Source organism: Alnus glutinosa, chromosome 7, assembly GCF_958979055.1.
Source record: "Alnus glutinosa chromosome 7, dhAlnGlut1.1, whole genome shotgun sequence".
Classification (NCBI taxonomy): Eukaryota; Viridiplantae; Streptophyta; class Magnoliopsida; order Fagales; family Betulaceae; genus Alnus; species Alnus glutinosa.
Window position 1 is genome coordinate 24,634,872 of NC_084892.1, and position 25,719 is coordinate 24,660,590.

The window sequence follows — 25,719 nt, forward strand, 5'->3', positions numbered from 1 at the left end:
TATAAAATAAAAACATGGAACTACGTATATGAGAATTCGGCTAGCGCCGGCCGGCATATATGCAAGTCTTCAACAAACAAACAAGGGTATACCAACATACGGCAAAGATGCCCCTTTCTAAACAAGAGGTTGGCGGCAAAACAAAGGCCGGAAAAAGTGTTTGCAGTCAAGCCACGTACGCCACACAGAGACTATATATATATAAATCTTGTTAATTTGTTTAATATATATACATTTGAATGCATATTGTGAGTGAGGTAGAGAGGAAATTGAAGATGGAGTACTTGAGTTTCTTGTGGTTTATTGTTGTCGGAGTTTTTGTATTCTGGTTTCTTAAGAGAGTGAACGAGTGGTATTATGTTGTCAGAGTGGGAGACATGACATCCCCTCTCTCACCAGGTGATATGGGATGGCCTTTTCTTGGGAACATGTTGTCTCTCCTTATAACAATTTGAAGACACTGATAAAATTGATGCAAATTGTCTTGCTTAGCATTTCATTCAGTACACTATTTATAGAGAAGGTTTTTACATGAGGTAAACTAAATAAGGAGACTAATACTTAAGGTAGCTAGAAAGCTAAAGCACGTTAACTACAAGAGTGGAAATGCAGAAAATCTGGAGGCAGAGCATGCCCCATGTTTTCTGTTGGTAGCAGTTTCTAGAGGAGAGTGCCCTGAAAAACTGCAGCTTCCTTAAAGTCAGCAAGTCTTGGAAATTAGCTGCTTGTTGATTGGAGGTTTTTCAGGAGGTGATTTTCTGTGAGATTCAGTCACGTGGTTGTGGTGAGAGAGGAGATCATTGACACGCCCCCTCAAGGTCAACGGTAAGGGCAGGACGTTGAGCTTGCTACGAAGAGAGGCAAAACGAGCGGTGGATAGGGGTTTGGTGAAGATGTCTGCAATTTGATCACGGCTGGACAAAAAACGAATGTCAAGAGTTTTGGATGCAACCATATCGCGAACAAAGTGGAAATCAATCTCCACGTGCTTGGTACGAGCGTGGAAGACAGGGTTGGAAGATAAATACGTGGCACCAATATTGTCACACCAAAGGATTGGCGGATTGGGATCAGAAATGCCAAGTTCATGGAGAAGAGACCGAAGCCATGTAATTTCAGCTGTAGCATTGGCGAGGGCTTTGTATTCAGCCTCAGTGCTGGAACGAGCGACGGTAGCTTGTTTGCGACAGCTCCAAGAAATCAAATTTTGACCAAGGAAGATATAATAGCCACCTGTGGAACGGCGGTCATCGCGGCTGCCCGCCCAGTCCGCGTCAGTGAAAGCTTGAAGAGTGGTAGAGGAAGACCGGTGAATTTGAAGACCAAAGTGGATAGTTTGCTTGAGATATCGTAGAAGGCGCTTGACGGATTGCCAATGGAGGACAGTCGGTTGGTGCAGAAACTGAGAGAGCTTGTTCACTGTGAATGAGATATCAGGACGGGTGATACAGAGGTATTGTAAGGCACCCACAGTGCTCCTGTATAAGGTAGGATCATCAAAGAAAGCACCTTCAAAGGCAGAGAGGTTGGTAGCAGTGGACATTGGAGACGAAATTGGTTTAGCAGCAACCATGTTGGTGCAGCGAAGAATGTCCAGAATGTAGCGTTTTTGGGACAATAGAGAACCATCAGGTGTGTCGACCACTTCAATGCCAAGAAAAAAATTTAACAGACCAAGATCCTTGATGGAGAAATCAGATTGAAGAAGAGACAACAAGTCATCAATAGCAGAGGCCTTCGAACATGTGATTATAATATCATCTACATAAATTAAGATAAACATGGTGAACTCAGGAGATTTGAATATAAACAGGGAGGAATCTGTTTTTGCACCACGAAAACCAAGAGCAAGAAGTTTGCTGCTCAAGCGAGAGAACCAGGCCCTAGGGGCCTGTTTGAGCCCATAAAGAGCTTTATGTAACTTGCATATGTGGTGGGGAAATTGTGGATGAGAAAATCCCGGAGGCTGAGACATGAAAACCTCTTCAGATAGGGTGCCATGTAAGAATGCATTGTTGATGTCAATTTAGCGTATAGCCCATCCAGCAGAAATAGCAAGAGATAAAACAGTGCGTACCGTTGTGGGTTTAACCACAGGACTGTAAGTCTCACCATAATCCACACCTGGTTGTTGATGAAAGCCCTTGGCAACTAATCTGGCTTTGTAGCGATCGACGGTGCCATCTGCTTTACGTTTGATACGAAAAACCCATTTGCAACCGATGATATTGTGAGCAGTGGAAGGTGGAACAAGTTGCCATGTCTGATTTTTTAGCAAAGCATCAAACTCGGCATTCATTGCTTCACGCCATCTTGGGTGATTGATTGCTGTAGAATAACATGTAGGTTCAAGATCATCCAGGTCAGTAGTGGTGAACAAGGCATGAGGAAGGGGATATTTGAGTTGGCCATTTGGAAGAAGGGTTGGTTTGGAGATATTGTGTTTGGACCGTGTGGTCATAGGATGGTGAGAAACTTGGAGATTGGGAGCACCAGGTGGGGAGACAGTGTTGGAGGGAGAAGGGGCTACTGGTGAGGGGGAGTCAGGAAGAGTTGGGAGGGAAGGAACGTGAGAAGGGGAGGGGGATGAACTGTGCGTGGCCCGAGATGGGGAGGTGTCGCTGTGAGGAGGAGCATGAAATGGAGAGGGGGGTTGGATGACACATGGAGTGTGAGGGGCTGCACTTGAGACAGGTTGGACAGTAGCACGTGGATGTGTTGGTGCTGTGGGAGGGAGAATGATAGGAGGTTCACGTGGATGTGTTGGAGGGGAGTTGACAGTAGGTGGGGAGGAGTGAGAGGGGGTAATGGCAAATGGAAAAATGTCTTCTTGAAAGAGGACATCACGTGAGAAGTAAACACGACCTGTGGGGAGATGGAGACACTTGTATCCCTTGTGACGTAAGCTGTAGCCCAGAAAAACACACTGAAGAGAGCGAGGTTGCAGTTTGTTAGAGTTGTAGGGCCGGAGATGAGGCCAACAAGCACAACCAAAAATGCGAAGAATTTTATAATCTGGTGGAATTTTAAAGAGGAGTTCAAAAGGAGATTGATTTTTTAACAGAGGAGTGGGCATGCGATTTATTAAGTAGCACGCAGTGACAAAGGCATCATCCCAATATTGAAGAGGAACGCTAGCAAAGGATAATAAGGCAAGACCGGTTTCCACAATGTGACGGTGTTTACGTTCAATAGCACCATTTTGTTGGTGAGTGTGAGGGCAAGAAAGGCGATGAGTGATGCCATGGTGTTGAAGAATTTTGGAAAGGGAGCGATATTCGCCACCCCAATCAGATTGTACAGATTTAATGGAACAAGAGAAATAGTGTTCAACATAAAGCTTAAATTGATTGAAAATAGTAGAGACAACACTTTTACAAGCAATTGAAAAAAGCCAGGTATATTTACTAAAATCATCAAGGAAAGACACGTAGTACTTGAAACCAGATACAGAACAAATTGGAGATGGCCCCCAAACATCAGTGTATATAAGATCAAGAGGACCCAGGCTACATGTGTGAGAGTGAGAAAAAGGTTGTTGGTGGCTTTTGGAGCTGAAACAAGCCGCACAAGTAGGAGGGTCCTTGTTGGGAACAAAAGGAAGCTGAAACTTGGATAGGAGTGGTCGCAAAACACGAAAGGCAGGATGACCGAGGCGGGAATGCCAACCAGAGACCGAAGTTCGTTCACCCACCATGGCAGCAGGTTGGGGTGAGTTATTGAAAGCAGGAAAAGATGGAAATGAGTAGAGCCCACGGTTACTCCGCCCGCGCAGGAGAGTTTTCTCCGTAGCCCAATCCTTCACAAGGAAATGAAAAGGGTGAAATTCAAAGTAAGTGTTAGTGGCTTTGGTGAACTGATGGACAGACAATAAATTTTTTGTAATGTGAGGAACATGCAAAACATTATATAAAGTGAAGGGAAGAGTGGGTGTGGAGAGTTGGGCGTTGCCAATATGGTGAATAGAAAGCCCAGTACCGTTACCAACACGAAGCTGATCTGAACCAGTATATTCTTCAGCCTTCAGGTTGAGATTAGCCAGGTCAGAGGTAATGTGGTGAGAGGCGCCGGAATCAGGGTACCAGCAGGTCTGATCAGCCAGAGCTTGAGGAGAAGCCATAAGAGCGTGCGGGTTGGGAGGAGAGTCACGTTGAAAACTGGTGTTGAACCGTTGATAGCAATTCAAGGCAATATGACCTGCTTTGTTACAAACTTGGCACACAGGTCGTGGGGAGGAAGAGAATCCATGGCCACGCCCCCTACCTCGGAGGGGGGATGAGTGGAGAGGAGTAGAGCTACGACCAGTGTTGGAGGTAGTATAGCCACAGCCAGAGGATGAAAATCTGGTACCACGACCACCTTTTGGTGGTTTCCCTTTGGCAGCAAAGTAAGCACCTGCAAGAGAAACATCGACAGAAGAAAGTTGATGTTGAATACGTTGCTCATGGGCCAAAAGGTGGCCATAAATTTCTTCAATCGTGAGGGGCTCCACACGAGTAGTGATAGAAGTCACAAAGGAGTCATAATCGGTTCCAAGACCGGCAAGGAGAAAGGAGATGGCCTCAAAATCATTCAGGGGCTGATTAACAGCTGCAAGAGTGTCCGTGAGACAAGTAAATTTCTGAAAATAGTCTGTAACGGAGGTGTTGCCCTTTTTTAAAGTGGCAAGCTGATAGTGGACTTGCATAGTCCGTGCTCGAGAATGGGAGGTGACCAAGCGTTCAAGAGTAAGCCACACATCTCGGGAAGTTGTACACTTGACAACATGGGACAGAATAGATTCTGTCATAGAGGAGGTGAGTGCACCAAGGATTAGTTGATCTTGCATAGTCCAAGCCAGGTAGGCAGGATTTGGATTGATAGTATCACCATTCTCAGAGGAGGCAGTAATGGTTTGTGGAGGGCATTCTGACGTGCCATCGACAAAACCGAAAAGTGAGTGGCCCTTAAGAATAGGGACAACAGTTGTCTTCCATAAGCTGTAATTGTCACGGGTGAGTTTGTGTGTGACAGAGTTGTGGAAGGAAATGGCACTAGTAGAAACAGTTGGGGTTGAAAGTGGTGGGTTGAGGAGTGTCGTGGAGGGAATGGGAGAAGCTGCTAGTGGGGGAGGAGTAGAAGTTGGTGGAGTGGCCATTTTGAAAAATTGAAAAAGGACGTTAGTCAGTGAAGCTCTGATACCATATAACAATTTGAAGACACTGATAAAATTGATGCAAATTGTCTTGCTTAGCATTTCATTTAGTACACTATTTATAGAGAAGGTTTTTACATGAGGTAAACTAAATAAGGAGACTAATACTTAAGGTAGCTAGAAAGCTAAAGCACGTTAACTACAGGAGTGGAAATGCAGAAAATCTGGAGGCAGAGCATGCCCCATGTTTTTTGTTGGTAGCAGTTTCTAGAGGAGAGTGCCCTGAAAAACTGCAGCTTCCTTAAAGTCAGCAAGTCTTAGAAATCAGCTGCTTGTTGATTGGAGGTTTTTCAGGAGGTGATTTTCTGTGAGATTCAGTCACGTGGTTGTGGTGAGAGAGGAGATCATTGACACTCCTCAAATCTCTAAAATCTGGTGACCCTAATTCTTTCATCTATAATCTCGTCTCCAGGTCTCTCTTTCTCTCTCTCTCTCTCTCTCTCTCTCTCTCTCTCTCTCTCTCTCTCTCTCTCTCTCTCAAATTACCCCTCCATTCATAGAAAACAGAAGTTTGCCAATATTCTAAGATTTGAGAATTTAAGATTCCTAGGAAATATATGTATTTAAGGTTATAAGAGAGTGCATGGCATGGGGTTATATTGAAGTCAAACTGAACTGATGAGTATTAAATGTTCATGTTTAACTCGTGTAATTTTGTTTTGAGTATGTGTAGGATTCAAGCAAAACTTATATGAGCTGGCTAGACTCATTGAATAAATTAGACTAGATTTTTGTTCAAGTTTGTTTTATTGAACAGACAATTGAATTGGAATCAAATCGAATTTATGAGAATCATATGTGAGCTATTTAGTTTAAAGCCTGACAAGAGACACTACAAAAATGCATGCAAATAGCCACGTGCAGTTTGACACGTGTACAGTATCGTACATGTGTCAAACAGTTAGACACGTGCATTTTGACACGCGTATCATGTCACGAACTGCACAATTTGACACGTGTATTGGAATACACGTGTCAAATTTGACACGTGTATTCCAATACTCGTCTCAAATTGTGCTGACACGTGTATTTGAATACACGTGTCAAAACAATTTGAGACGAGTATTGGAATACACGTGTCTAATTGTACAGCTGTCCAAAATGGACACGTGTATTTCATACACGTGTCCAATTGGACACGCGTATTTAATACACGTGTCCAATTGGACACGCGTATAAAATACTCGTGTCCAATTGGACACGAGTATTTTATACGCGTGTCCAATTGGACATGTGTATTAAATACGCGTGTCCATACGCGTGTCCAATTAAATACGCGTGTCCAATTGGACACGCGTATTTAATACGCGTGTCCATTTTGGACGGCTATACAATTAGACACATGTCTCCAAAGACACGTGTCTAATTTGACGCGTGTCTACAGTAACGGGTACTGTAGACACGCGTCAAAATGCTTCTATTTTTGTAGTGGATCATGGCTACAAGTACTCGACACAAGGGAAAGAAAGATATGATGGATTTGCTTATGGAAGCTGAGGATGAGGATGGTCAAAAATTGGAGGATGAGCACATCGTAAATTTGATACTCATTTCCTTTTCTGCTGGTTTTGAAAGCTCGGCATTGGCTGCATTATGGGCAATAGTATACCTATCAGAACATCCCGAAGCCCTCAAAAAGGCCAAGGTATATATATTTGTGTTGTATTGAAACCAAACATCCTGGATTCAAATCCCCATTGATCATGCATGTGGATAATGTCCATTGATCTGAAGTATTAATGTTTACTCCATTTTCCAGGAAGAACAAGAGGAGATCATGAAGAGAAGACCATCTACCCAGAAAGGATTGAATCTTGCAGAAATTAAACAGATGGAATATCTTAATAAGGTATGGAGTTTTCGAATTTTTCATTCTTTTTGTCGATCTATTTGACTTGGCTTAGTCCACATATTACAAAAATAGTAGGACTAAATTTTAAACTAATTAACATGATTACTAATTAGTGTAAGAAATAAAGGGGCGCCCCAACAGTTTATTAACGGTCATATCGCTCTAGTAGCTTGCTCCATCATTAAGAAAAAAAAAAAAAAAATTCTAGAGACTCAAGAGTAAATGCACGTGGAACAACTACATCAGATCTTATTTTTGGTGCATGTGAGGTACCATATTCTAACACTAAGTAAATCGGATGAAATATAATGAATGGTTGAAACTTATTGTTGTATCCAGTATCTCTGGTGATTTTATCCTTGTCGTGCAAGAGACCCGTCGACCCGTTCGGCCGTCTAAAAATTTGATCAGACACTTTTAAACTAAACACCAAATTCATTTTTTTTTTTAAAAAAAAAGAAAAAGTATTCCAACCTTTATAGTGGTTTAGATATTATAACCAATAATAATTTGGAGATCGAACAAGGATAGTACTCGCCACATAAATAAGTTTTTAGGGGTAATTACCTTTCTCCCTCTATGAACTACCAGCCATTGTCAATATGTCACCACGAACTGACATTCTCACTAAAAGATAGCATTGAACTATAATTTACATATCAAAACCTCCATTCTGTTCGAGATAGAATCTTGTTAAATCGGACGGTATATGCTATTTTAAGACATTAAATTTTGTTTAAAGATAGAAATGCCATAAAATAGTAATTTAATAAAAAAATTTAAACCTAATATATTTTTTTCTAGGGTGGCCTGCGAGCCACTTGGGGTGGCTTGTAGGCCACCCCCTCCCCCTAAGGGGTGGCTGCCAACCCTTTCTTTTCCCACCTTTTTTTTTTTTTTTTTTTAATTTTTTTTTTAATTTTTTTAATTTTGATGGTATTTTATATAAATTTTGATTTTCAGTTAGGGTATTTGAGTTTTTTCACGAATTTGACTGACGGAATAGGAGTTTTGGTATGTAAATGATAGTTCAATGCTCTCTTTTAATGATGACGTTAGTTCGTGGTAGCATAATTAATGACAATGGCGAGTAGTTCATGGGGTGAAAAAATAATTACCCCAAATTTTTAGGATATTTGGCTACACTTGTCTTAAATCTAGTTTGCTCGGAGTAGATCTGCTCTTTAATTATTTTTGTATATGGGTTAGCGGAAGATGAAATCCATGCATAGATAATACTTTATTGTAAGAATTTTGTTTGTACCTATAACTATGTAACCTTATAGTTTGTGGCTATGATTTTGCAGAACTTTATGATTTATGATGTAAGAGCTTTATACTTATAATATTTGATCAATGAAATACTCAAATCTTTTGTTTTAAAAAAAAGTACTGCTCGCCACATAAAACTATAGCTAGCGAATTGAAACATATATATACCTTATATAATAAATAAATCATATCCAATTAATGCTACGAAAAAGTTGTACAAATTAATCCAAATGTCTAATATATCATATGGTGCATAAAACAAAGGGACTCCAAAATTGTTCGGTTGTGTTACTAACCCTCAATATCAAAAGCTTGATTTTTACGCTCAATACATAACAAGTTTCAAATTGATGATATATATAGGTAATTGATGAGATGTTGCACGAAACAAATATCTTGTCAATATTCCGAGAGGCAAAAGCAGATGTTAGCATCAATGGTAATTAGTCGATCATACCCAATATTTCCCTCACTACTTATATATTTTATGGCTCATCAGGAGAAAATAATTATTTGTTTTCAGGCTACACCATACCAAAAGGATGGAAAGTTTTGGTCTGGACTGGAGCTGTTCATATGGATCCAGAAAATTATGAAGACCCACAAGACTTTAATCCGTCAAGATGGCATGGGATGTAAGTGGTGTACACTAGCTAGCTAGCATGTAAAACTCTTTTTATTTTTTCTTATTCGTTACAAATATATACAAATTATTTCTGTATATATTTCTCAAAATAATTGAATCTTATCTCTCTTGTAATAGAATATTAAAACCAAAGCAGCGGAATTCATCCCCTTTGGAGCAGGAAGCAGATCTTGTCCTGGAAGTGATCTGGCTAAGCTTATCATAACCATTTTTCTTCATTATTTTCTCCTTAACTACAAGTGAGTTTCCTCAACCCTTTATCATAACCATTATTCCTTTCTTTTCTTTCTCCGGCCAAGGGAATGAAACATCACCACGCACATGCAGTGTGTGTATATATATATGATTAAGAAATTACTTCAAATTTTATTAACATGCATGATCTACTAACGAAGTATCTTTTTTCTTTTTTTTGGATGATTTTAATAAATATATTTACTATAATTAATGCAGGCTCAAGCGAGTTAACCCAAAATCCCCACTACGTTACTCACAAGGACCAATGACGGAAGATACACTACAAAAAAAATCAGCAAATCGCCACGTGGCTACAGTAGATGTTACTGTAGCCACATGGTCAGTTAGCCACGTGTGCTGATGTCAGCGTGGCAGAGTGTTGCCGGATAACATATGGCAACGTGTATTTATTACACGTTGCCATATGGCCGCGTGTAATACATCCACGCGGCCACATGGACACGTGTAATACACGTGTCCACATGGACACGTGGCCAACAATTTTTTTTTTTTTTTTTTTTTTAAAAAACACAAATATAATTAAGGTTTTGTACTCTATGCATAATAATGTGTATATAACGACTAATTTTGTACACTATGTATATAAATCCTTGTACTTAAAATCTTATTATTATTATATTACTACATACATGCATAGTATATACACTTAGAGCTATATGATATTTGTAATAAATTTTGCTTTATTCTATACTTTAACAATTTAGTACTAATTTATTTCAACTCTTCTCATTTAGTCAAATCTTGTATAAGTCCTTGTACGTATATATATATATATATATGTATAAAATAATACATACATACATATATATATATATATATATATATATATATATATATATATATATATATATATATATATATATATATATATATATATATATATATATACAAGTGTTGATGGTATATTTTACTAATAGAACCCTACAGTCATAGTAATAATTCTTGTTTTTTTTTTTTTTTTTCCCTAAAGTTTTTTTTTAAAAAAAAATATACAAATAATACTACTATATACATGCTATATATAGTATATACACTTAGGGTTATGTTTTAGGGTTTATGGCTATAGATAGTATATACACTTAGGGTTATGTTTTAGGGTTTATGGCTATATATAATATATACGCTTACGGTTAGATTTTAGGGTTTATGGCTATATATAGTATATACGCTTAGGGTTAGATTTTTTTGTTTATTGCTACATATAGTATATACGCTAAGGGTTAGGTTTTAGGGTTTATTGCTACATGTAGTATATACGCTAAGGGTTAAGTTTTAGGGTTTATGGTTATATATAATATATATACTTAATTAGGGTTATGTTTTAGAGTTTATGACTATATATAGTATATACGCTTAATTAGGGTTATGTTTTAGGGTTTATGACTATATATAGTATATACACTTAGGGTTAGATTTTATGGTTTATTGCTACATATAGTATATACACATAGGGTTCGGTTTTATTACTATGTGTTATATGTAAATAGTATCATTAGGGTTTACAGGTTGAGTTCCTTATAAGTAAACCCTAACCTTAATTAGGGTTAGCGTTTACATTCGTGGACACAGTACAAATAAATTATTATTTATTTTATACTTTAACAATTAGTACTAATTTATTTCAACTCTCTTCATTTAGTCAAATCTCGTATAAATCCTTATATATTATACATATATTCGTACGTATATACGTAATACATATATATACAGTAATATAGATATATATATAACACCAGATTACATATTGGTTTGGTACACCATCGCCTTAAAATTTTATTTGTTTTTTTTTAAAAATAAAATATACATAAAAAAGTTAAAAAAAAAAACCTATAATTAATACTATAAACATATATGCATAATGTATGTATACATGCATGCATGTAAGCGGTTTAGAAACTATATACATTCATAATGACTTGTATATACCATAACCTTAGGGTTTATGGCTATATATAGTAAATGCACTTATTGTTAGGTGTTAAGGATTCGTGCACGTGCTATATATAAATATTATACTTAGGGTTTAATATTTATATACCACCTTAATCTTATATTTGTGCTATATCTAGTATGCGTACGTGTATATATATATATAGTACGTTTTAAAATTATTTACGTTAATAAATTAATATTACATAATATATTTCCTCGTACATACTTTTTATGGGTATATATTTAAATATATATTGATCTCTAAGGTACCCTAGGTCAGTGCTGTATATAGTATGTATACTTAGTGTTATAGTTTAGTTTTATAGTTTAGGGTTTAGTTTTAGGGCTTAGGGTATAGCAATATGTACAATACATACACTTATGGCTGGGTTAGGATTTGTATTTGTGCGTGCGTGGCTAAATTATATATATATATATATATATATATATATATATATATATATATATATATATTATAATATAATATAAATTTTTTATTTTAATAAAAATGCTACAATTTTTATTAAATTATATATATATATATATATATAAAATTATTTACATTTGGCCACGTGTACTTATAACACGTGGCCAATAGTTTCGCCAGACGGCTGCCACATGGCCGGATTTTTTTTTTAAAAATCCGAATTTTATTAATAATATATATATATATATATATATATATATATATATATATATATATATATATATATATATATATATATATATATATTACATAAATAATTATTAATAATATATATATAATAAATGGGTAGCTTCAAGAGGAAGTTACCCATTGCTCTCTCTCTCTCTCTCTCTGTCGAGCACAACCAGCTACAACCCGTTCCACCGGCTCCCGGCCTTCTCTCTGGCGTGGTCACCGTCCACCACCGGCCATCTCTATCTCTCACCGGCTATATCTCTCTCTCTCTCTCTCTCTCTCTCTCTCTCTCTCTCTCTCTCTCTCTCTCTCTCTCTCTCTCTCTCTATCTCTCTCTACTGGGACTACTCTCCGGCAGCGTACTCCGGCCGTGCTTGGATTTGCTTCGGTAATGGCCAACTTGGTCGAGCTCAGTTTACTCTCTCTCTCTCTCTCTCTCTCTCTCTCTCTCTCTCTATATATATATATATATATATATATATATATATATATATATATATATATATATATATATATGTTGATATTATCCTAACTTTTTTCCATATTTGTTCCTCCAAATATGCAGGCATAAAAAAAGCATCCCTAAACCCCGAAATCTATTTTGAGCATTTTCTCCCTCATTTTCTCTATTTTCTTCTGTATATCTGTGTACATTTTGTTCATTTCTTTGTGATAATATCTAAGCACATTTGGACTGGGCAAACAACACGTGTAGCATGGTCTTTCCTAATTTTTTTTTTTTAATTGCTGATTTCTTTTTTTATTACTGATTTATTGTAAATTTGTATATATATGATTTAGATTTTTTTTTTGTATTTGTGTACTATTTTGGTTTTGCTGTATTTGGTTATTACATGGATGATGCAATTTTTGTGTACACTCATTCAAATTTTTGGTCTCATTTAGGGTTTGCCTCTTTTTTTTTTTTTTTGAAAGCCACGTTTGATTTTTTCACTATGATGTTGTGTTTTTATTATTTTTAATTTTTTAGTTCTAATTGTTGATGTGACGGTTTTGAATGAGTGTAAATGGAAAAAAACCAAGAAAGAAAAATAAACCGGAATAAGGAAAAACCAAAAAAAAAAAAAAAAAAAACAATTCAACCGCCACTTTTTACCTCATTATTCGTATTACAATATTAACAATATCATTTTTCACTTTAAACGTTGGTGTGAGGATAAGACATATTTATGAGAAGCATTCGGTACAATTCGCCTTAACGACAAAATTTAAAAAACCTTAAAAAAAAATCAAAATACGCATTTTATAAATGGTCGACAGATACAAATTCATAAAATACCAACATATGAAAAAACCCTTTTTCTAAAAATCGTCCACATATACAAAATCATGTTTTTGAAATAAAATTTAAACAAGTATGCGATATAATTGCAACATTTTTTTTTTTAAAAAAAAGAAGTAAAGTTTAATTGATCATTTGTGTTGCTATTATCTTTTTTGACAAACTTTTACAAAAATTATTTTAAAACAAACTCGCCATCATTTTAAAAAGAAAACAAAACCCTTTAAAAAAAAAACCCTAAAAAAAGAACAAAAACCCTAACCCTAAACCCTAAAAAAAAAAAAAAAAAAAAAAAAAAAAAAAAAAAAAAAAAAAAAAAGAAAATATAAAAACCCTAATCCTAAACCCTAAAATAAAAAACAAAAACCCTAAACCATAAACCCTAAACCCTTAAAAAGAAAACAAAAACCCTAAACCCTAAAAAAAAAAAAAAAAAAAAAAAAAAAAAAAAAAAACCTAAACCCTTAAAAAGAAAACAAAAACCCTAAACCCTTAAAAAAAAAAAAAAAAAAAAAAAAAAAAAAAAAAAAAAAAAAACCCTAACCCTATACCCTAAACCCTAATCCCTTAAAAAAAACAAAAACCCTAAACCCTTAAAAAAAAAAAACAAAAACCCTAATCCTAAACCCTAAACCCTTAAAACAAACAAAAACCCTAAGCCCTATACCCTAAACCGTAAAATCGTAAAACCCTAACCCTAAACCCTAAAACCTATAACCTAAACCCTTAAAAAAGAACAAAAACTCTAATCCCTTTAAAAAAACAAAAACCCTAACCTTAAACCCTAAACCCTTTAAAAAAAAAAAAAAAAAACCCTAACCCTAAACCCTAAAACCCTAACCCTATACCCTAAACCCTAACCCTAAACCCTAAAAAAAAATACAAAAACCCTAAACCCTAAAAAAAAATACAAAAACCCTAAACCCTTAAAAAAAACAAAAACCTTAAACCCTTAAAAAAAAAAAAAACAAAAACCCTAACCTTAAACCCTAAACCCTTAAAAAAAAACAAAAACCCTAACCCTAAACCCTAACCCTAAACAAAAACCCTAAACCCTAAAAAAAAAAATACAAAAACCCTAAACCCTTAAAAAGAATAAAAACCCTAACCCTAAACCCTAAACCCTTAAAAAGAAAACAAAAACCCTAAACCCTTAAAACGAAAACAAAAACCCTAAACCTTTAAAAAGAAAACAAAAACCCTAAACCCTTAAAAAGAAAACAACAACCCTACACCCGAAAAAGAAAAAAGAAAAAAAAAAAAAAAAAACCTAAACCCTTAAAAAAGAACAAAAACTCTAATTCCTTTTAAAAAACAAAAACCTTAAACCCTAAACCCTAAACCCTTAAAAAGAAAACAAAAACCCTAAACTCTAAAAAAAAAAAAAACAAAAACCCTAACCCTAAACCCAAAAAAAAAAAATACAAAAACCCTAAACCCTTAAATAAAACAAAAAACCTAAACCCTTAAAAAAAACAAAAATCCTAAACCCTAAAAAAAAAAATACAAAAACCCTAAACCCTTAAAAAAAAATAAAAACCCTAACCCAAAACCCAAAACCCTTAAAAAGAAAATAAAAACCCTAAACCCTTAAAAAGAAAACAAAAACCCTAAACCCTTAAAAAGAAAACAAAAACCCTAAACCCTTAAAAAGAAAACAACAACCCTACACCCGAAAAAGAAAAAAGAAAAAAAAAAAAAAAAAAACCCTAAACCCTTTACCCTAAACCCTTACTAAAGAACAAAAACTCTAATCCCTTTAAAAAAGAACAAAAACCCTAAACCCTTAAAAAGAAAACAAAAACCCTACACCCTAAAAAAAAAAAAAAAAAAAAAAAAAACCCTAAACCCTTAAAAAAAAAACAAAAACAAAAACCCTAACCCTAAACACTTAAAAAACAAAAAAAAAAAAAAAAAACCCTAACCCTAAACCCTTAAAAAGAAAACAAAAACGTACCCTAAACCTTTAAAAAGAAAACAAAAACCCTAAACCCTTAAAAAGAAAACAAAAACCCTAAACCCTTAAAAAGAAAACGACAACCCTACACCCGAAAAAAAAAAAAAAAAAAAAAAAAAAAAAAAAAAAAAAACCCTAAACTCTATACCCTAAACCCTTAAAAAAATAAAAAAAAAACTCTAATCCCTTTAAAAAAACAAAAACCCTAAACCCTAAACCCTTAAAAAGAAAACAAAAATCCTAAACCCTTTAAAAAAAAGCAAAATTCCTAACCCTAAACCCTAAAATTGTAAACCATGTTGTTGTTGTTTTTTTTTTTTTTTTTACAAGTTTATATTGTAAAGAATTTCATTTGTCTCGGTCTCTTAACAATTATACAGAGAAATATGGACAAGTCTTGGATGTCAGCACGTAGGGGTACGACACAGTATAAGGACGGGTGTAGAGCATTCGTGGCATTTGCCGTTAATAACTGTACTGCCGCAGATGACAAAATTTACTGCCCATGCAAGTATTGTCGAAATAACTAGTGCCACACTCCAGATTACGTTCTTGCTCACCTGACAGGGGGTAGGGGGATGACTCTGGGATACAATTTGTGGTATATGCACGGTGAGACCGCGAGCGGGTCTGCTGTTCGTGGTCCATGTTCAAGTCATCCCAGTGGCACAAATTCGTCTGCCGGTAGCACTGAACAGGGTGAAGTCCCAAAACAGGGGGGGCATGGAACAGGGTGGTGACATGCGCGCCATGTTGCGTGACGCCTTCGGCGTGCACGATGTTGCTGAAGCCGTCAGTAGGCAGCCGCAAGAAGTTAATGAAGGAACCTCTGTCGGGGACGCATTGAAGTACCACGAGTTGTTAAAGACTGCCGAGAAGTCACTTCACCTTAGTACCAAGCATAGTAAATTGAATGTTACTGTACACATGTACAATTTGAAGTGCGTTGGAGGTATTAGTAACAAATTTTTTTTGATATTCTCGAGCTTATCAATCAGTTGTTACCTCCTTGCGATAAGACATTGTCAGTTAATACATACGAGGCGAAGAAGTTCCTAAGTTCCATGGGTCTAGGGTATGAGAAGATTTCGGCGTGCCGTAATGACTGTATGTTATTCTGGAAAGACAATAAAGACTTAGATTCATGTACTGTATGTGGAGAATCTAAGTGGAGGGTTGATACACATCTAGATGAGGATGGTGAGGCCATATCATCAAGGAAAAAATGTGCGGTGAAGGTGTTGAGGTGGTTTCCACTCATCCCACGGCTACAGAGGTTATTCATGTTTGAGCATACTGCGCCCTATATAAGATGACATGCAGAAGGCCGCACTAGGGATGGCGTATTGAGGCACCCAGCTAACGGTGAGGCATGGAGATCGTTTGACATTGTATATCCAGATTTTATGGCAGACAGTAGAAACGTCTGGCTTGGTTTGACAACAGATAGATTTAATCCTTTTGGGAACATGAGCACATCTCACAGCACATGGCCCGTAATGCTTGTGCCGTACAATTTGCCTCATTGGATGTGCATGAAACAGACGTCGTTCATCATGTCACTGGTTATCCCTGGACCAAGCTCACTTGGTACAGATATTGATGTATACCTTCAGCCATTGATTGATGAGTTGCTGGAATTGTGGAATGTAGGGGTATGGACATTTGATGCTTCAAAGATGGAAAATTTTAATATGCGAGCTCAGTTGACGTGGACAATAAACGACTTGCCGGCGTATGCAGATTTATCTGGTTGGCCTAACAGGGGTGTGAAGGCATGTCCTTGATGTATGTAATCGATACGTTCTAAATATTTAATGAACAGAAAGAAATTTTGCTATATGGGGCACAGGAGAAACTTGCCAACTGAACATATGTAGCGGATGAACAGAAGAACATTTGTCGGTACTAAAGAATTTGACAGCGCGCCAAATGTGCCATGCGGAGACGAGATCCTCCAACAGTTGGACAGAGTTGAATTTGGGGATGAGAACGCGAGTAAGAAGAAACAGAAGAAGCGGAAGACGGGTGCAGCAAGTTCCGATGATGTTATGTGGAAAAAGAAAAGTATTTTTTTTAGATTGCTGTACTGGAAAGACAATTTGCTTCGGCACAATCATGATGTCATGCACATAGAAAAAATTGTCATGGACAATATACTTGGCACTATTTTGGATATCAAAGGGAAAACAAAAGACAACCTGGCAGCTCGGCTGGACTTGCAGGAAATCGGGTTGAGACCTAAGTTACATCTGTTCACAGCCGCAAATGGTAAGACATATATGCCCGCTGCCTGCCACACGATGTCCAAGGAGAAAAAAGAAAATTTTCTGAAGGTTCTTCGAAATGTGAGGGTCCCGGACGGATTTGCCTCGAATATTTCACAGTGTGTTCGGCTCAAGGACCGTATAATCTCGGGGTTGAAGAGCCATGATAGCCACGTACTGATGCAGCAGCTTCTCCCAATTGCATTGTGCTAGTCACTACCAAATAAAGTGGTTAGGCCTCTTGTGAAGATGTCGGCATTTTTCAGAGGCATATGTTCAACCAAGCTAACACAAGATAAGATGGACTGACTGCAGGGTGATGTCTGTATCACCCTGTGCAAGCTGGAACAAGTATTTCCTCCAATGTTTTTTACCAGCATGGTCCACTTGGTTGAGCATCTTGTGCACGAGTGTAGACTCGGCAGACCCGTGCAGTATTGGTGGATATACCCGGCAATTTAATTGGTTCCCTTGTAGAGGGATTAATTATTGATGTGTATGTGCGTACACCAGGAGCCTTGGGGGTTTCAAGTCTAATGTGCCCAATAAAGCGGCTCCTGAGGGGTGCATTGCAGAGAGGTACATAGCGACCGAGCTAGTAACGTTTTGTTCAAGGTATCTGGATAACGCACCAACCTTCCACAACAGACCTCAGAGAAATTCCGATGGTTCCAAGGGGGCAGACACGCGAGTTAGCCTGAACCGGTTGACAATGCACCAGATTCATCGTTATATTGTGTTCAACTCTGAAGAGTTCCTCCATTTACGGATGTAAGTAGTGTTTATATATTTAACAGAATTCAAATAAAATTATTACTAATAATTATTACATAATTGTATCCGCTGAATATAGGATGCACAAAGATGCGCTTTGGCGATCATGCACTAGGGTCGCATCGCAGAGGCTCTTATTGAAGCCCAACATCATGAGCAATTCTGTGAATGGTACCATGCATATGTAAGGAAATAGTGGTATTTTAGCAATTTGCTAAATTTCTACGCGTTCAGTGTAATTAACCAATGTCGTCTTTAATATTTATAATTATAACGTAGGTCGATGGCCTGGACGATCAACATAGGGATGAATTGGGCCACAAATTGGTTATGCGTTGTAGAGGGCTAAAGAAGACAGCAGTCAAGTACAACAGGTATGTGGTAAATGAAAAACTGTTCTGTACGCTTGCCCATGATGTGGGAAGGAGGACTCAGAACAGCGGCGTATGTGTTCCAATTGTTGAAGGTGAAACATACTATGGGCAGTTAACCGATATAATTGAGGTCGAATATTATGATAGGACTACGTACGTCCTATTCAAGTACAATTGGGCAGACCCCACGATGAACAGAGGATTCAAAATAGACGATTATGGCCTAGTGTTTGTCAACTTCAATCACCTCGTCCACAGGGGAGATCTGATTAGTGACGAGCCTTATGTGCTTACATCTTAGGTAGATCAAGTATTCTACGTCGAAGATGGAAAAAACCTAAATTGGGTTTGTGCAGTGAGGACTAAATCGGACAACGTGTACGACGTTGGTCAGGGGGACAGGAGTAATGAGGCAGGTACAACCTATCACGAGTGCGAACCATTCGTACTAGCCACTGCTCACCTACATGATATGAATGATGAATTCGAGTACGACAGGCCTGACATTGATCCGATTGAAGCTTCCGCTATACAATGATTGCTATATTTATTGTTGGTACAATTCGCTTGAACTCAATATACTTTTTTAATTTGTAAAATATAAGGGTTAATAAATACGATCATTGTATAATTTGAATGTTTATTAGTAATGTATAAAATACAAATTTTAATTAATTTGTCTACATTTGTTCCTAAGTATTGATGGACCAGAGACCTCCTCCTTGTGCACATCGGGCACCACGCCTACCCGTGCCCTCCACAACCATGCCCACAACTTCGGCGCCACCATATACTGCGGTGTGGCCACACCACGCAGATGCCACTTATAGACCATTGATGCCGGGCACGATAGGTGTGACCACGTCAGATCATGGGTAGACCAGCACAGCTGGATATTTTCTTCTCCATATTCGGTGCCATCGACGTTCTCTCATATGGGGATCACCTCACCGGGGAATGTGACTCGATGGTGGGCGCGAGAGGGTCATGATTAGATGAGCACACATGGTTCTATGCCGTACTTTCCGTTCACATACTAAACCTACGCCATATGGATCCGAGAGTGAGACACAGGATGATAGGTTTTCGATGCCATAGACGGGGGAGATGCAGATGCTGACTATGGGGTTGGGACAGATGCCGGCACCGGCACGGCCCCAGGGCCTGGCGCCTGGGGAAAGCCAGGTGCCATATTCTATGGAGAGCCAGGTGCCGCTTTTTGGTGAGAGTCAGGTGCCAAATCTGGGGGAGAGCCAGATGCCCCCTGAGGGGGACGTTGTGATGTTGGGTTCCGATCAGCTGGCCCCCGATAGCCCCAGGATATGCTTTCAGATGACGATCAGCAACCTCCCCTGGCGGACGGGGTTGGCGTGGAGCATGCAGGCGACATAGTGCATACAGACTGACCAGATTTGGTTGATGGGTAAGTAATTTAAATTTTTAATTAATATTAAGTTCGATAAAATTATAAATTGCATTTTAAATTTATTAATATAATTAAGTTTTTTAGTGTTAAACAATTAAATGATTTATATTTTTTGATTAGGGTACAACCCTGACGGGAGCATCTATTATGAGGTGATTAGGGACCCACAGAGGAATTAGGTGCTCCCAAGGGGGAAGAAGATTGTGTTGCAGTACAATGCTGCAACACAACCCTTAGGACGAGCCTGCAATCGTTTTAGGCGTGCAACATGCATGCTTATCAGGAGCAGGTCCTACATACGTATGCGAGACGAATGGGCGAAGGAAGATAAGCAGATTAAGAAGGCTATGTGGGACGCGCTGATGGTATGTTTATGAAACTAATTGTTTTATTTATTTAAATTAAACTTAAGATTAAGTTTTTGTTGAACTTATGAAATTAATGCTTAAATTGAATGTGCAGGAGGAGTTTTATCTACCTGTATCCGTAGACGAGCAGAAGGCACAACACGAAGTATGGGCTGATGTTGGCCATAAGCACCGCTAGTGGAAGTCGAAGTTTAGAACCAAGCTTCGTATTTGAGACGGTGACACGCCCGAGATTATACGTGCGAGAGTGCCAAAGAAAGTTTTTGAGAAGCATGACCCAGCAGATGTGGAGGAGATGCTGAGCGATTAGTGCACGGAGCAAAAAATGGTATGTAGGTCTTTGATTGTATTACTATAATATTGTGTATTTTTAATAACAGTTCATTTAATTTACTTAATACTTTAAGTGCTAATGCTTACATTTTTATGAAATGTTCAATGCGTAGGCGACCTGTGAACGAATGAGGTGGTTGCGGGAGCAGAATGACCTTCCCCATTGTCTTGGATCCAAACGTTATGCCAGATTTAATTACGATGAGGTATGAACTAATATATGTATATGTTGAGTTCCCTATATTTGTGCCTAATTGTTTATATTTACATTAAATAAATATTACTGGTTGTTATATATTTAAACTGGACGACGACAGGCATCTACATCTGGCACACCCCCCACTCGCGCCGAGTCATTCATGAGAACGCACACAAGGAACGTACACGGGTCCTATGTGTATGCTACTGATCTATTTTACTAATATTTCTAACTTATTCGTGTGATAAAGTATGTATTCAATACATGTGTATTTTATGTTGACGACGTACATGAGAGGATGATGCAGGGTTTATTCAGTGATCCTGCCGCCACACAGAGCGTCTCAGAAGACACGGTGCGTTAGGCACCGAACGACGCTTACGAACAGGCGGTTAGGAGGCCTGAGTACGCAGGGAGGGTTCGGCAGGTTGGGCAGAACGTTACTCCTGTTCGTGGGACGTGTTTCTCGTACAGGGCTCGCTCACAAGGGGTACCATCTGAGGGCACATCTCGGGATTGGGCCGAACATGCCCGGAAGATGGCGGAAATGGAGGCGATGCTACAGGCTGAGAGAGAGAGGAATGACGCCTTGGAGCAGCGCATGCAACAATTCGACGCCTTGGAGCAGCGCATGCGACAATTCGAGGCCTTCATGACCTCTATGGGACAATCACATCTATGCCCTGGTGCTCAGCAGTCTTCACTTGCAAACGGCGGTAGTACGTCGTCTATCAATAGTGCATCTGCAGGTATGATTCATATTGTGTATACGACAAAATTATTTTTAATTTATTAGATTACTTATTAAAAATTGCATATAATTTTATATACTTTAATTGTTTTTATAACTTGCAGGTAATGCGACAAAGATTGGTCCGTTGTCGCCTATTGGACGACGGCTGAGCTAGCACTCTCCTGTCGGGATACCATCGCCTGCTACACCATCCCTTGCGCAGCAATCGCCGGTTGGCGAGTACACGCCTGGGACGGTACCTCGTGATCCGTAGGGACGCTCTGCAGATTTGTAGATATTTGTGTAATTATTTTTTGTTACTAACGAACACATTTATTAGTATATTGTTGTGTTTATTTGTGTAGTTAACAAACACGTTATTAATTATTGATTTAAGTAATTTGATTTTGTCATATTTTTGGGTAAAATAAATTCAGTGATATTTTTGGACGGAAAAAAGAAATTTAAAAAAAAAAATTAACAAAAAGAAATAAATTAAAAAAGAAATTAACAAAAAAAATAAATAAATTCATAAATAAATTAACAAAAAATAAATTAAATTCAAAAATAAATTAAAATAATAATTTTTTAAAAATTAGTCACATGTATATTAGTACACGTGGCTGACAGTTAGCCACGTGTCCAGAAAATACACGTGACTGACTGTCAGCCACGTGCACTAATATGAGCGTGGCCACTGTGTCACATGTATTACTGTACACGTGGCACAGTGGCCACGTTTTTTACTGTACATGTGGTGAATTGTACAATTCGCTACAACCGGATCTACCACGCCCCGAACACGTGGCCATTTACACGTGGCAAACTGTTCGGCACGTGTACAGCCTCCGTACACGTAGCGAATTGCAAGTGGCCATTTGCTGATTTTTTTGTAGTGACAACTGCCTTGCCGAAGTCATAAAGATCCCTTAAACCACCACAATATATATACATGTAATGCTTTGTTTTGCTACATATATATTTTAGTGCTGAACATACTTGCTTTACTTATAAATGCCTTGCACTATATATGTATACACGTAATTGTGTATGAATAAATTGTTAACTTATTATACATAATATCGTATCAGCTATGTATATTTCAAAAGATGAGATGCCTTCGATCTTGTTTACATAATGGGGTAATTACCTTTTCCCCCCATGAACTACCGGCCTGTGTCATTTTGCCCCCACGAACTACCACTTCGACCAAAAGAGAGCATCAAACTACCATTTTTACACACTTTGCCCCCTTATGTCAGTCTAATCCATGCAAAGACTTAAATGCCCTAACTCAATTTCAAAAATGACCTAAATACCCTCGTCTTAAAAAAAAACAAAAAAACAAAAAAACAAAACAAAAACCTGAAGGAAAAGGGGTGGGTGGCCGGGTGGCCTGCGAGCCACCCCTAGAGGTGGCTCCGGCCACCTCTGGGGTGGCTCGCGGCCCACCCCGGCCTAAGGGGTGGCCGCACGGCCACCCTAGGTCATTTCAAGGGTGGCCGCGCAGAGGTCGTGGGTGGCCCACGAGCCACCCCCAAATGAAGTTATACCACACAAAGATCACCTATTCTCTTTCTAAGATTTATCTCTTACTCAAGAAATAAGGTAGCAAAGATGCATGGAAGTGTGAAGACGTCTGAGGGGTGTGATGTAACGCCTCGAGAAATTAATTAACTGGTAACTAACTCTACGGTTCGTCTCCCAATCCCATTCCACAAGGAATGAGACTTAGAGATCTACTACTCCTCAAGAAGAGAATACTACGCAGCGAAAACATAAGATATTCTATCAAAATTAATTGCAACCAGAGCATCTACCAAGAGTCATTACAATAATTGAAATCATACTATACAAATCATCGATCAAAACTAAACATTAATACACAATTGAGCATTAAATATTAAGCCTACACATCACCCAAAAGTACTAACTACCATGAACGGCCTTCAAAATCCTCCAATAAGTTCTCAAGCATCAACCATATCGATATCACTACACCAAACATCCGCATCTGTTTCGCGGTCCATCTCGAATCCAATATCTAAAGGTGGTTCAAAAATGAAACAATACATGTTTCATAGGTGAAAAAGATATAAGCGTAAGTCCATGACTGACTGAGTAATAATACGCATGGTGACAGCTTATCATGTGGTGAACTCTGTTATTTATAAATCACATGTATCAATGTAAATTATAGTTCTTCTTTTAAAAAAATGATCATGAATGCAAGATAGATGTAACATATGTTGTAATAAGAGAATCATGTCATAGTTCAATTCCATATGGCCTACCCAGGATATTAACCCTATTCTCGACAAGGTTGGTTAGCAGCATGGGATAGTAAAGGTCGGACTCGGTCAGGCTATTAATGATGGACGGTAGCTATTCAGGGCACTGGTGTTGTATTACAGGTCCTTTGAGACAGCTCCAACCTTGAATAGCTACCGTCCATCATTAACAGCCTGACCGAGTCCGACCTCTAGTGCCCCATGCTGCTAATAACATTCGTAACTTGATCTCCATTCAAGTATGGTGCACCAGCCACAAAACAGCCGTTGGATTCAAGGTCAAACATAAAAATAAATAAACCTTTGACCATAGAAAATAACCTGTATAATAGTAAGCCCATGACTATTATCCAGCACGTACCAGTGTACCATGTCATATAATGCAATTTAGTCTTCACTGTAATTTCATAAATTCATCATTTCATTATCTTGCCATTAATCACACATTTTCACAAAATAGAGTTCACGGTAATAAAAACGACATTTCATGTGAGTTGTAAACATGCATATTTTGATACACAAAATATTCGTGTTAAATATGCGAAAAAATAATAAAAACAAGTATCCACGTGATTTTTACTCACTTGTATCACACAGATCCTCCAACAAATCTCCTTGGGGCTCCACAACCTCAAAATCTGTGAAAAACCTAAAATCGGCCTTAAACTCGAGCTAAAACAGGTCTAAAATCTTAAACAACTGAAATTAGGCTTCTTGTCAGTTTGGCGATCATTCATCTCGCGAATGGCAAACGTTCGTCATAGACACCGTTAGTTCGTTTAGTGAAGGGCGAACGTTTGGTGGTTTGGCAGAATCCCAAATTCGAACCTAAAAGCCATAAGACTGGTTCTAAGCAAGTTCTAAGATCTTAACATGATCTTTAACAGAGTTCTAACCTCAATAACAACTCCATACAATACTAAGTACGTTAAACCTACTAATCAAACACTAATCTAGGAATAAAAACAAAAAATTAAGCAAAGGTGTAAAACTCATTAAAGAATAGAGATATTGCCAAAACAGTAAACTAGGCTATGAAAGCTAACTAAACAATGCAAGAATCATCTAAGAAACAAGTTAGGTTAAGGAGGTTACCTCTCTTGAAGATGAAAGACCAAGATAGCTCATTATCTCTCTCCAAAGCACTCTCTCACTCTCCCTCAAGGTTTTAGAGGTGAAATGGGTGAAAATAAAGTGAAGCAGGTGAGGGTAGGGGGTATTTATAAGTGAAGAAGTCAAAGTAGATAAGAATCAACTAATCTGGCTTTTGGCGAACATTTGACAAGCATATTGCAAACGTTCGTGAAAAACCCAGGTTAGATGGTCGTTCGGCGTACGCTCACGATTGTTCGTGGTACGGTCTGACACACAGGCTAAAGAAGTGGGATGTACTTTCCGACACACAATACAACACGTCAATGATCGTTTGTGATGGGGACCACGATTGTTCCTGAGAAAAAATCGCGAACGTTCCTGGTGGGAACTACGATCGTTTGTGAAGGAAGAGTGAACGTTCATGATTCTTAGCGAACGTTAGGCCAATGCATAAAGTCAAAAAGGTCTACACTTCCAATTAAGACCTACTCAATCCTATTAATAATTAGGGGCACTACACGTGGGGCCGGTTTAAATAGACAATGTTTGAAGGTGATAAGGTTGAATGAGGTAGATAGTAGGTTCAAAGTGGTTTTCAGGTAGGGTCGAACGTTCGGTGTACTTGAGTGAACATTCGGTGTACTGTTCTGAACAAGGAAAGGGGTCCACATCGAACGTTCCAAAGATGCTTCGAATGTTCGAGTAGGGGTCCATATCGAACGTTCCAATAATGGGTCTAACGTTCGATCAGGGTTTATTATTTATTATATATTTATTTTTGTAA

The 25,719-nt window shown here is 38.0% G+C and overlaps 2 protein-coding genes across 2 annotated transcripts in view; both read left to right on the forward strand.

The window, feature by feature from the left end:
• The first annotated feature begins 240 nt into the window (after window positions 1-240).
• LOC133872400 (beta-amyrin 11-oxidase-like) overlaps window positions 241-25,719 on the forward strand; it is a 52,314-nt gene continuing 26,835 nt past the window's right edge. Inside the window, exon 1 of the mRNA XM_062309906.1 lies at window positions 241-257. The gene's annotated coding sequence lies outside the window, so the exon portion shown is untranslated. The remainder of the gene's footprint in view (window positions 258-25,719) is intronic.
• On the forward strand, window positions 6,630-9,505 carry LOC133873363 (beta-amyrin 11-oxidase-like). Its single transcript, XM_062311079.1, has 6 exons — window positions 6,630-6,839; window positions 6,954-7,043; window positions 8,682-8,757; window positions 8,842-8,953; window positions 9,082-9,203; window positions 9,418-9,505. Exons 1-5 carry the CDS (start codon window positions 6,630-6,632, stop codon window positions 9,167-9,169), a joined length of 576 nt encoding a protein of 191 aa, XP_062167063.1. The 3' UTR covers window positions 9,170-9,203; window positions 9,418-9,505.